Source organism: Indicator indicator, chromosome 10 (assembly GCF_027791375.1).
Source record: "Indicator indicator isolate 239-I01 chromosome 10, UM_Iind_1.1, whole genome shotgun sequence".
Lineage (NCBI taxonomy): Eukaryota > Metazoa > Chordata > Aves > Piciformes > Indicatoridae > Indicator > Indicator indicator.
The window spans coordinates 23,086,684-23,099,437 of record NC_072019.1 but is presented as its reverse complement, the minus strand read 5'-3'; the positions used below and the strand labels follow the sequence as shown (position 1 = coordinate 23,099,437).

The 12,754-nt window shown below is 42.8% G+C and overlaps 1 protein-coding gene across 1 annotated transcript in view; it reads left to right on the top strand.

Annotated features, from left to right (window-relative positions):
- The window catches only part of TRABD2B (TraB domain containing 2B), a 292,610-nt gene extending 280,617 nt beyond the window's left edge, over positions 1-11,993 (top strand). The window contains exon 7 of the mRNA XM_054384439.1: positions 11,771-11,993. Within this exon, the coding sequence (XP_054240414.1) occupies positions 11,771-11,993 (223 nt within the window). The remainder of the gene's footprint in view (positions 1-11,770) is intronic.
- Positions 11,994-12,754: the final 761 nt, after the last annotated feature.

Here is a 12,754-nt window from a genome sequence, read left to right as displayed (position 1 = left end):
TGAAGAGCATGGTTGGTTTGTGTTAAACTTGCAAGGCTGACTGCAGTTGCAGACAGTAAGATATGATGAGTGGGCTTATGACTGGGGTGAGCTGAGTTCCTTAAACACAGCAGTGGGTAGCAAAGCACCTGTGCTCCTGAAATTGTAGTACTTGATACAGTTTTTACAAGTAGTGTACTCTCCCTATCAAGTAGCCAGATTCATGTTCAGATTCCCAACAGACAACACTACTCAGCTGACAAAATGTGGCATTTTCCCATCTTCCTTAGAGTGAACTGAATTGCATCCTAGACTGGTACAGCCAGCACTGACTCTGCAAGGAAGCTGGACCCCTGTGCACATGAAGTTTGGAGCTTTAGGAGTCAGGATCAAGATGTTTCCCCATTGCTCAGGCTATGGAAGCAGCAGAGTCCTGGCTATGTCATGGCTGCTTCTTGCACTTCACCCATCAGGGAGAAAAGTTAACAGAATAATCTCAAAATCTGAGTTTGGGTTGAAGATGAGACCTCTGATGGACGCTGCTGGCTGTGTTAATGGCTGTTTGCCTCTCTGCCCCAGTGAAACACAGATGTGTTGAAGAGATCACTTATCATCTAAAAGCCAGAACAAACCTTCTCAAACATTTCAGCCCTAAGTTGGACTAAATTTGAGTGCCCCTAATATCTAGCAGTATGTAAGCCCCCAAAAGACTGCAAATCTGCTGTTCCTTAAGGTAAAGCTCCAGACTTAGCAGAGCAACATAAAATACTGAAAAACTTCATTTTCCAGTTTGAAGGCACTTGAGTTACCAATAAAAAAAAGAAATATCTTTAAAATTCAGAGTAAATGCAAACACATAACGCTGTCAATGCTAGCCCAAAGGACAAGGGCAAGGGATACAGGATTTAGCTCTGGTTCTGCTATTCCCCTTCTGACTTGTGAGTTTCATGCCCTTTAAAATGAAGTGAAGAAAAGTATGACAGAGAGGAAGATGACTTTGCTGTTGTGGTGGGCAGCTGGTTTAACCACAGTTCCACTGTGGTAGTTGGTTTATCTAAGAAGACAGATTCACTGCAGAGTGAAAGGGGAGGAAATTTGATTGCCCAACGGTCGCAGCAGTGTGGGCTGTGGTGCAGGCTGAAATCCCAGCAGGACCTCAAAGGGCAGCTGTGGTCTAAGGCCAGTTACTCACTGGGATGAAGGAGAAGTAGGATTTATTTAAATTCATATGGTTTTAATGCTGTAAAAGCTGGGTTCCTGCAATTATGAAAATGCCAGGCCAAAATCTGAATTCACTCTGATCTCCTCTTTACAATTCCTGAATAACTTAACTGAACAAAGTCAGCATTATACCCAAGCCCACGATGCTGGAAGGCAAGGGAGCCAAGCTGATTGCCCATAGGCTGCTGCATGTCGGGGATGCCTCACACAGCAGTACTGGAGAGAGATGTGCTGTAGACCACGCTCACAAAAGCTCTGTTCTGCAGAGTCTCTTCAGGGCCCAGGCTGGGACACCCTGCAGGGAAGGCTTTTGCAGCCTTTCAGCCCCGCAGTCCAGCAAAGCAGCTTTTTATCACACAGAATCAACAAGGTTGGAAAAGACCTCAAGGATCATCAAAGTCACCATGAACCACCAGTGGCATCTCCAAGCTTTCAGAGGGTTTGGAAGTGCTTGGGGAGAACGAGTTTATGCTGTGGTTGGTATCGCTGTAGTAACTTTGCAAGCAGCAGGAGGAACCCAAACCTTGTGGGCATTTCTGCCTGGTAGATATGCCCTGGGAACCTTTTTTCTTTTTTTCATGAGAGTGAGTCTATTGGAAAGAAAAAAGATGCCAATGCTTTTGTTCAGTGGAACAAGCTTGAATTCAATATTGCTCTACATAACAGGTTCAAAGATCTGACCCAACCTTAATTATTCTTACTAAGAGAGACTGGAAAAATGCAAGCAGTGAGCAGGAAAGTGAGCCCAGTGAATTACAGAGAAAAATGTGATACAGACTAAGTGAAAAACTGTTACATGGAGATGGAAAAAGAACAAGGAGAAGGGAAAAGAAAATTAAAATCAAATGGAAAAACGCAGTGTATTGGAGATCCATTTAAGCCACTCTATATTTTGGTTGGTTGTTTCTGTTCCTTAACCCATTGCACAGCCATTTTCTTAGCTAAAATAATTGTATATCTTCAAGAATAGTCTTGAAGAAAACATTTCATTGAAGAGGAAGTTTTAGGTATTTCCCTTCTACCGCCTATTCTACATCACTTTAAAATCTGGAAGAGAAAGTTGATACTTTTACAGTCTTTAACAGGAAAGTCGACAGGGTCAAATATATACATCTCGATGAGTGTATCTGTTCCCCAAGCACATCTAAACATGCTTGGCTAATTCTGTGCATCTGCAAAAGATATTTGAGCCATAGGACCCAGACAATGCCAAACAAACATTTGAGTGCACATAGGAGAGGGCAGAGCAAGTCACTCTGGTCCTAATTAATTGCGGGGTTGAGCCCAAGACATAAAATATCAATTATGATTTTGACCACCCCAGAAATGCAAATTCTTTTGGTGGGAGCAGGCATTTCACAAGAATACTGGCAATAGATATTTTGCTCATGCTTGGGATTTGGTTCAAAACCACCTGATTGCAGCAACATCAAACAAACCCTTTACATCTTGTGTATCACCAGATTGCCAAAAAAATCTTCCCCTCTTGGCATCACTGCCAAGATTTTTACAATACTAAGGCCCATTTTTACAATACTAAGCCCATCTGCATATGCACCTTGATGTTCTTGCTTACTTTGGCTGTGAAAACTGCAATCATTATCTTCCCAAGGACACAGTGATTAAATAAGTACTTGGTTATTTAAGCTGTGGTGATGAGTGCTTTAATTCCACATAAAAATCAGGTAGACAGCCAGATGTGTGCAGTGGTTGGGGTGAGTTTGTGGATGGTTTTGAGCCCACATCACTATATTTAAACTATCCTGAACACAACCTGGCTCAGACGTCAGTGCAGAACTGATGAAACAAAGGGTTCTGAGATATCCTCTCTTAGCAAGGGCCAGGCCCTGGGTAAAACTGGGATCCATTATCCCAGCTTTGTGATTGCCTTGTCCCAGTGCAGAATCACAGGGGGATATTCTTAGGATATTAGAGAATCATCAAAGAATTTCTTAGAAGAGTAAAGGAAAGAGCTAATGTTGTCATCTCCTGCCTCAGGACCACCCAGACACTCTACAACAAATCATGGGTCTTCAGCTACAGTATCCTGAATTATTGTTCACAGGGATTTTAAATAATTTTTTTCTTTTTTCTCTTTCCCCCCCTTTTTTTTCCCTTTTTTTTTTTTTCAAAGGATGACATGTAGTTTCCTGATGGACTGGTTTTAATAAGGTCGAAATCTTTGTTGTTGCCAAATCAGAGAGGAATATAACATCTTTAAGTCATTAGATGGGAATGGTGTAATTACTCAGAGGGTGTGCTTCAAAGGTTATTGGGTTTTACAACATTCTGTGTTTCTACACCATTCTGCAGTTGTGTGGGAAGGAGCAGTGGGCCTGATTCTGCTGCTGCCACATATGTGGGTGCAGGATATGTATTTGCAAGGTTTTCCTGAAGGACCTCAGAGTAGGAGGTTCAAAAGGGCTGTATGCAATCTCGTCTGGGGATGGAGGGGAGCTAAACCATGGGCACAGGAAATTTTCCCACATGCTGGAAGTTCACTTCAGAAAAGGGCCCTCAGGCTGTGCCAGAGTTGTTTCTGCTCCTTCCCTACCTGCTAGATACACATTTATGTCCACCTTTGTGTCACTGTCCACCCTTATGTCCCCATGCCCAGGGACCCTGAAGCTTCATTGCTGTGACAGCAAACCTCTCCTCCTCTTTCCCATGTCTTTGATGCAGTAGTCCCCATTGCCCCTGTCCCTCTCTGTCCCATCCCTGGCCCCTCCTCTGGCCCCACAGCAGATAAAACACTTTGCCTTAACAATGTGACCAACCTGTGACTTTAGGAAGCCCCTGAAGTGCTCAGCCTTGCTGCAGGTCAGTGTCACCCTGGGACTGAATTTGTCATCACATTTGCAGGTGGCCTGGGCAATCTGGACCTGCAAATCACAGTGAGAGCCTACAAAACACTTTACGTTGGGTTAATGCTGTGGTGTCACACTAACACTTTAAGGTCTTGACTCTGATCTGAGTCAGGGGAGTAATAGAAGAAAAGTGATTTAACAAGGTTTTGATGGTCCCTTGGTGGGTGACATGGAATAAAAACCAAATCCCCTGGCTTCCAGCCCATGGCCCATCCAAAGAGAGAGCCAAAAATGCAACAGAGGTGTTGGAGCTGCATTTCAGCATTGAGTCATCTTCTGTTTGCACCATCCCCTGCTCCAAGTAAGCCACCTCTCCTCCCTTATATCAAACCTCAGAACCCAAGAGGGGACAGGAAGCTTGCAGTCCTGCTGTGCCATTGTTAGGCAGCCTCTGTGGGAGCACAAAGGGGATCTGCATCCACACCAGCTATTGCTTTTTGTGCTGCAGAATCAGCAGTTTTCCTCTTCCACACCCTGTGGCCCCACCCCGGTTTAGGAACCCATCCTTACCAGTCAAAGCCCCTTCTGGGGCAAGAGTTTGGCTGGGGTTCAGGAGACCTGAATTCCAGAGATAGAGATCTTCAGAAGCAGCTCATCTCTCCTACCTTAGAGACATGCCTTTGAGGGGAAAAGATTGTCCTCTGGAGACATCTTGTTCTTCACAAACTGCAGCAGGAACAGAGCTAAATAGCTTCAACTACAAGCCTGCACCTCATACAGCTGCAATTAATCCCACCCTTTAAATCCTACTAAGGGCCAGGACATCTGAAGCACTGCCTGTGTTTCTCCTTGATGGCACCTTCTGCAGGTGCTGCCGACAGCCTTGGTTTTGCATGTTCAAGAGGTGAAGGTGCTTCTCATTGCTTCCCTTCACCTGCCAAACATCCCATTCTTGTGTGCAGTGCCCTGTCCCCCACCACTACCTTTCCTGTGCTTCAGCAAATGGTGATAGCATGGTTTGAGGTCCTGGTGTGCTTGTTTGTGGCTTTCTGTTCTTGCAGAGACAATGCCTGGTGAAACTTGTGCTTCTCTTTCCCACTTTCCCCTCAACATCCTCTTCTTTCTTCTAGAGATAATCCCTAGCAGACACAGTCCTAACAAAGAGCAGGGTTAGGGGAATAGACTTTGGTCAGCAGACAAGCACTGCCCTTTGCCTCTGCCCGCTTCAAGGAGGGGAGCTGCATCTCTCTCTCAATCTCTAGAGGAGCCAAAACATTGAAATAAGGTTGTATCAGAGCTTGACAGTCCTCTCAGGTGGAAAGATGGTTTCCATTTGAGTCAGATGGACAGTTGTTGAAATGCTTCTGATGTTGCCTGACCCTTCTGCTGAGAGCATGGCTGCAGTTGCCTCCCTGTGACTCCATGGCTGTGCTGCTCACAGACAAGTTGGCTGCTGGTGTGTGAAAAATGGCAAAAGATCCAGGCTCCAAATAAGGAGGAAAAATAGTAGAGATAAGGCTCTTTGGCTTATCCTCTGTCTCTTCTGTTGACCACAAAGCAGTGTGTGATATTGCTTGCTCGTTCAGACATGCAAAGGCAGTGGAATATACTGCTGCAAAAAAAGCAGTGGCCTCCTCTGGACCAAAACTGGATTCCTTAATCACATCCAGGTTGGATTTTTTTTTTTTTATTATTATTTTTTAAATTAACTGAACCTTGCAAAATCAGGAGCCTCTTGGCCCTGATCCCACAAAGGACTTTGGGGCAGGCTGTCGTAGGTATGTGAATACTAGCCTTGCTGGAAGAACCTGTGGGATTGCAGTGCTTAGCATCCTGCTAGTCTGAGACCAGGAGACTGAGCATCCTGCAGGATTTATCCCTCAGGCTGCAAGAACAATGCCTATAAGGAAGGCAATGATGAAAGAGAGAGGTGAAGCTTGTGTGAAATAGATCCTATGCTGATCCAAAGAATCCTTTCCAGAAACACATCAAATAATAATGTGAAAACTTCAGGAGAAAGGGACTTCACATTCCCTTCAAGAGGTTACTGTAGTGTTTTTCACAGTTAAATCCTTGTGACTTATTTCTAGTGTTGGGGGTTTTTTTTGCTCTTTTTTTTTCCCCTCTTGGTTGAGCACTTCTTTTCTTTCACCCATGTAGTTAGACTTCTTGCCAGCCAGCTTGTTTACATACTTCCACAGGCTGGTCCCAGTGCTTTAAGCAGATGTATTTTTCAAATCTTGATTAATAAATTTTGGTGACATAAATAGGTCTGGTTAGTTCCAAGAGTAATTGTCTCCACTAGCAGAACATTATTTCTGATCACCAGAAAAATAATGTGATCAACTCCCTTCACATCTGTTCATTAAATGAAAAGGGAAAAAGAATAGGGCAAAATTTGTTTGAAAAGAAACAGGAAGCATATGCTTAATATCACTTTAAAAGAACCTAGCCATCATAAGGTTAACATCAAATCACAAATGCAAAACAGCCATTATTGTATTTACTCAAAAATTCTCTTTTGCTGTACTGGCTCTTTAGGTTTTTCAGTTGAAACTGCGTTTTTTCAGTGCTCAATCCATGTTGGCACATTGTCTTGATAAGCTCCTTTCATCAGATATTATTGTAAGAAAGGCTGTCTGAGTCCACATTTGTTTACATTTATTAAAAAATAGTTGTCATGTGTTTATATAGTTCCTTTGATCCTCAAAAATCCCCAAACACTTTGTAAGTTATGCTTAGAAGAGGCACTTCCTTCACCCTGAACAGAAACTCTGTTGGCACTGAGGCACAGCAGCAGATTAAAACAGCATAGAAATATCAGGGCACCATCAGTTTTCCATGAGCTTCAGAACACTTACCAGGACCATAAAGGTGGTTTGGATTTAGGGGCAAAAAGTACTGAAAAGAACATATTCCCAGAGACTGAATATTTTGCATGCACTTGCTTCTGCTTTGCAAATAAAGAAGCAGTGGTGCCTACTGCACAGAGCACAGAGCTGGCAATATCTCAGTTAGAATCAACTGTTTCCAGTTTGGGGCATCTTGCTCCAGAGAATCACACAATGTTAGGGCTTGGAAGCAACCATTAGAAATCATCTAGTCCAACCCCTCTCACCCTTGCCAAAGCAGGATCACCTGGGGCAGGTCATACAGGAACACATCCTGGTGGGTTTTGAAAGTTTCCAGAGAAGGAAACTCCACAACCTCTCTGGGCAGCCTGTTCCAGTGCTCCATCACCCTCACTGGAAAGAAGTGTCTCCTCATGTTGAGGTGGAACCTGCTGTGCTGCAGCTTGTACCCGTTGTTCCATGGCCTGTCACTCTAGTATTTATGAGAAGACACTCATCAACTAGGCAGAGCCAGGTAAGAGCAGAAGAAAGGGTGGAGGAAAGGCAGCTGAGGATCTGCAGAAAGAATTGTTTGTTAATTGAGAGAGGGCTGAGGTGAAACATGGTGAAGTCTTCAGAACATGTGAAAGGCTGCTGAGAAGAGGAAAGGATTAAACCTGTCCATGGGGACAGGATAAGTCATAAACTTGCACTATAGCAAAGGAGAATTGGTGAAGCATTAGGCAGTAATTCTGGACACCAGGAATGATGAAATGCTGGAACAGATGTCTGCAGAGGTTCTGTAATTGCTATCAGTGTAGAGGGTTTTTTGAGACTGGATTAGACCTAGGTGACAGGAGGGGTTTAGATCTTGTTCCTGTCTTTGGGACAGAGGGGCCAGAAGGTCCTTCCTAGTCCTGTCTTCTCTCATTCTGGTCAGCTAAGCCCTGCTTGTATGGATAAACCAAGTCACACGAAAAATTAGTCTGTGAAAAGTCCTTGCAAGCTAAACCAGCACAGAAATTCCCCCAAAGGGCAGCATGTGTGTTTAGTTTATTTGTCAGTTTCAAAATGCTCCCAAATCATCAAGGTTGCTTCAGCGTGCCCTCGGTGTAGGAGAATTGAATCATGTAATTGGATTCAGTAGGGTCTGTTCACAAAGCCTGTGCCTGAGGGCCCATTTCTGGGGAAAGTTTTACACATTCTAATGATGGTAAGACAATGTATGACTAATGCACTGATTTGAAAAACTGCCCTCTTATCTGATCAAAAGTACAAGCTCACAAATATGGTACCGGAGGTCATTTGGCTAAAAGGCACCTGAAGTCTTCCAAATTTTTAAAACAATCTCATACACAGAAGCAAAAAAGAGAGGTATGAACAGTGGAGCCTGTTCACCATAGATCATGTGGAATGTTTTGTTAAAGGTATTTTTATCAGACACAAAAGACTAAAATACACAATATGCTGAGTTGGCAAGAGAAGGCGTAGTAATAATTTAGCTTATTATCCCTCAGATCTGTGATTCGTTTTTATTACTTCTCTATGTTCATTTCAGGAATGATCAAAACCTCCCTGAGGACAGTTGAATGTTTCCAGTTGAGTGCAGGGGACTCACAGCTCCTTTCATCCTCAGGGAAGGTCTGAGGGTCAGCGAGATCCTGTGTGCGTGTGCAGACATGCTCAGAAAGAGTTTGGAGAAGTCTTCTCCTGACACCAGGGCCATCTCTAAGATTAGGCTGTAATCTGACCTGGCTGTCTAGGGCCCCCTCTGTAATCCCTAGGAAGAGAAAGACCCTAGGCAAGAGTAAGTACCCCTGGAGACCTGCACTGGAATGAGGTGGACCACCTTCTGGAGAGATTTCTCTCCACAGTCACTACAGAAACGGCTTAGTTACAAACTTGGACCAGAGGTTTTACAAGGAGTTTTGTAGCATTTAGTGAAAGCAATTACTCTCTTTAAATATCTCTAAACCACCTTGGCAGGCAGCTAGAAGTAAAGTTGCTTTTAAGAAAATGTCATATATGGATAAACTGTGATTCATTTGCCACTAGCATGCTTTGTACATGTGGCTGGAAACTGTTCTTCCCTTGTAAAGCACTTAAGGATTTTCCAAAAACTCCCAACCTCTCCTAAAAGTATTTATCTTAACAAGGAGGCCTTTGGAGAACTCCAGTGTCTTGAAAATAGAAAATTACCTCACTGAGTGGTCAAAAATTTGCAGGTCTTTCTACAGGAAACCCTGGGATTTTAAGTAAACTGGAGGGCTGTGGTTTTTTTGGTTGGGTTTAGTTTGGTTGGTTGTTTTTTTTCACAAAAAGAAACCCTTTTTTTTCAAGGGATCAAAAAATCAACAAAAAAAAGTCTAAAACTTCTGTCAGTTGATTAGAAAATGGAAACATCATACAGAAATGTAAAATGTTGGTTTAAGGCTGCTTTAGGTGTAGTTAGGCGTAGTCCCTTAGGTGTGTGCAGTTGGATGATGAATGGTCTCATGATTCTTGCACAGGTTCCCTTGACAACCTGTGTCCCCTGCTGGACACCTCACACAATACATCCCTGAGGCACAGAAAGACTTTACACAAGGGACATTTTCATCTCACTGGAGGGCCAAGCCCATAGGATGTGTCAGGAGAAGGAAACACCCAAACTGCAAGTCTGAATGGCCCTTTGGCGTTGTTTATGAAATTGAAAACCAGACCCTCCTTGCAGTTAAAAAAATAAGTTAGGGTTAAATTGTGTAGTTCTCTAAAGTGACAAACAGTAACCAAAAGCTGAGTGCAAGCACCCTCCCATGCCCTTAGGGAAAACTGGTACAGAAGGGGGGGGAAAAAACCCCAAAACTGTGATCCCACTGTCAGCATTGCCATATCTGTGCATCACAGCATCACTCAACAGGATAAAAGATCTGGATGAGAAGCTGGAGGATGACTGCATTTCTGTTGACTTACTCACAGCATGTAGTACCTAGTTTTGTCAGAAGTATGCTTTCATGATGCTTTGTATTTGGCGTGGGAAGGCTGTTCATACTCGAGGAGCTGGGAGACACAGCTCCTACTCTGGTGTCATTCTTGCCAGCACTAAAATAACCACTCAGAAAACCTGGTCAAATCTGAACCAGCAGCATTAGCTTATCCTGGATCAACTCTTTGTATTGAGTGACTCCAGTGGTTTTGATGCAGTATAGCAGAAGCTCTAAAGCTATGTGTCTTCTATCATCAGCTCAAGACATAAACCAGCCCCTCCCCATGGGAATTTCGATAAGAGCTTTCTCCACTACGCCTGATTTCAGAATTCTCCAGTTACAGCAGTTTGTTCTTCTGGAACAACCACCACTTCTCACTGTCAGAAGCCCTAATACTGGTTAGATGGATTATCTATCTGCTCCCATGAAGCAATTTCCCATCTCTTTAATTCAGGACTGCCTTTTCTTTTTGCTCTAATTCATTGCACGTTAGTTAAGATCACTGCTAGCTATAGAACAGCTACCCCACACAGAAGATGTGGTGACAGTATAAAGGATGAGGGAAGAGATGAAATGCATTATTCCAAAACCTGGGGAGAAGTCTGATGTGTGGTGATTGTCTATTGGATTTGATGCTGACCCACAGGTGTGTTCACTGCCTTCTGGGTGGACTCAGCTTCTCACAGTTTGTGACTGACTCCACACATTTTAATCACCTGAACTGAACCTATTGTGGTATTGCTTAGACAGAAAAAGACAAAAGCCTTCAGTGCCACTAAATTCTCTTTCTTTCCATGGATCTGGAGCAAGGAATTGTTCCTTTTATCTCATATTATGCTAGGCACCGCATTTTTCTTCCAAGTTCAGATACTGTAGCTAGGTATTTATAGGACTGCATAGTTTCTTACCCCATAAAAAATCATTTGATGGTCATTTTTAGTGCCTTCAAATCCCCTTTATGGAAGATTTAGAAAGTAGCATAGAGAAAATGCAGGTATTAGTGTCACATCTTCTTTTCAGGGGAACTTGTCTTTTTCCTCCTTGCTGTACAGCAGAATGCCTTGGGTTTAAGTCCAGAATCCATCTTGCTCAGTTTGCATGCTCAGTTGTGCTGCTCTGTGTATTGGATTATGGATCACCCAATAATGGATGCAATAGAAGCTTTTTATGAAAAAGAGATTACAATTTAAAACTTCCAAATCAATTGCAAATGGACCTTTTTGACCTTCAGTGCCATGGGAATCGTGCTGAATTCCAACTTGCAAATTCAAACCAAAGTGCTAGCTCAAGCTACGATCAATAAGCAATCACACCACAATTGAGGCAAATCCACAGACAGGGAAACTTCACACTCAGTCTGGTTTTGGCATTGTGCTTTGATCCCAAATGGCTTAAAGCCAAGGAAGTAAATGAAACTGCTTGGTCTCCTGTGCTCAAGGTTACCAGCTGTGTCAGGGGATCCTGAGAAATTCTCTGTGGCTTGTGAAACAGGGGAAGGACACATTTTATGGCCTCTCCTGGACCTGGTACCCAGGCTCCAGTAAGACATGTCTCTCAGATGTGACAGATTTTGAGACCTTTCTTAACATGAAGATACCTAAGAACATAAGAATGAGGTCATCCTGGGTCAGTACAAAGATACATCTGTCACAGTTTCTGATGCTGGCCAATAGTGGATGCTTGGAAAAAAAATAGTGCACTAGATTAGATTAAATATATCAAGAGTGATCCCTCCTTTGGCTACATTCTGCCAGCAGCCAGGAACTGAGGGACATCCTTGATCAGAGCTGTTTCCAGACCATCACACTTATCAACTCTGGGTGCCCTCCCTGCATGTCTAATGTGTGCAGGCCATAATCATCATCATTATGACTGTCGTTGTCGTTACTACCAGGTAGAGTGACAGCTCACAGAGCAGAGAGAAGGTTTTTCCTGTTTAATTTCCTTGTCTTGTGTTTTCTTCTAGCACCACCACCTTGCCTTCCTATATCAGGATAACCAACGGCTATATCACAGTCAAACCTCCCATCTGGATTTCAAACCGGCTGGATCAGAGACCACGTTCAGAGCGCCCTTCCCAGCCTCAGCCTGCAAGCTCAGCCTCAGCCAGCTTTTTATGGCCATCAGTAACTTCTCCTCTCTGCATGGTCATAGCTTCTTTTCTCCTGAATCTACTGCAGCCTTCTTGACCAGATTAGTATTACATGCAGTCACTTGGAACAGAGAAGAGAGATAATTTATGAACGAATTGGAGGTTAAGACAACAACAGTTACAAGCTGGACCTTCTCAGTGACTCAGTAGTGCCTTCTAGCTGATTTTTGTCTCTTTGCCCAGATACATTTTGAAACTCTAAAGCTTTATTGTAACACTGACTTACATCTTCTTTTTGTAGAAGGATCTTTATTTCCCATAGTGCTATGGGGTTTTGTAAAATATACATGTTCATACAAAGAAAAAAAAAAAGAAACAAGAAAAGGAAAAAAAAGGAAAAAATGTATTTATTCAACTGGTAAACTTATTTTTCTTGTTGTATATGTTAGTAACATCCCTATTAATCAGTAGTGATGGTGAAACAGATAAATTAATATTTTCTATATTTGTTTTCTAACTGACAGCTCTGCAGACAGCTGAACTGACACCAAATGAATGCCACCTTTGTTCCTTTAACCATTACTTTTTACAGCAACTGTCCAATAAGTGCATTTCTGCTGACGTTCTTTATTTCACTATTTAAATCTCATTAGCATAGCTTACACTGAATAAAGCAGATCCTGCCCTCTGTGGCCTGTGCTCATTAGAAAAATAGGTGCATTTTTAACTGATTAGCTGCTACAATCTGAAATGCCAGTTACTTTTATATGACTTATTAAGTCATTAGTCCAAATAACCCTTTAAGTTCCCCTGTTGTCTTTAACTAAACTATTTAACTTCTTTGGAAATTACCTATTT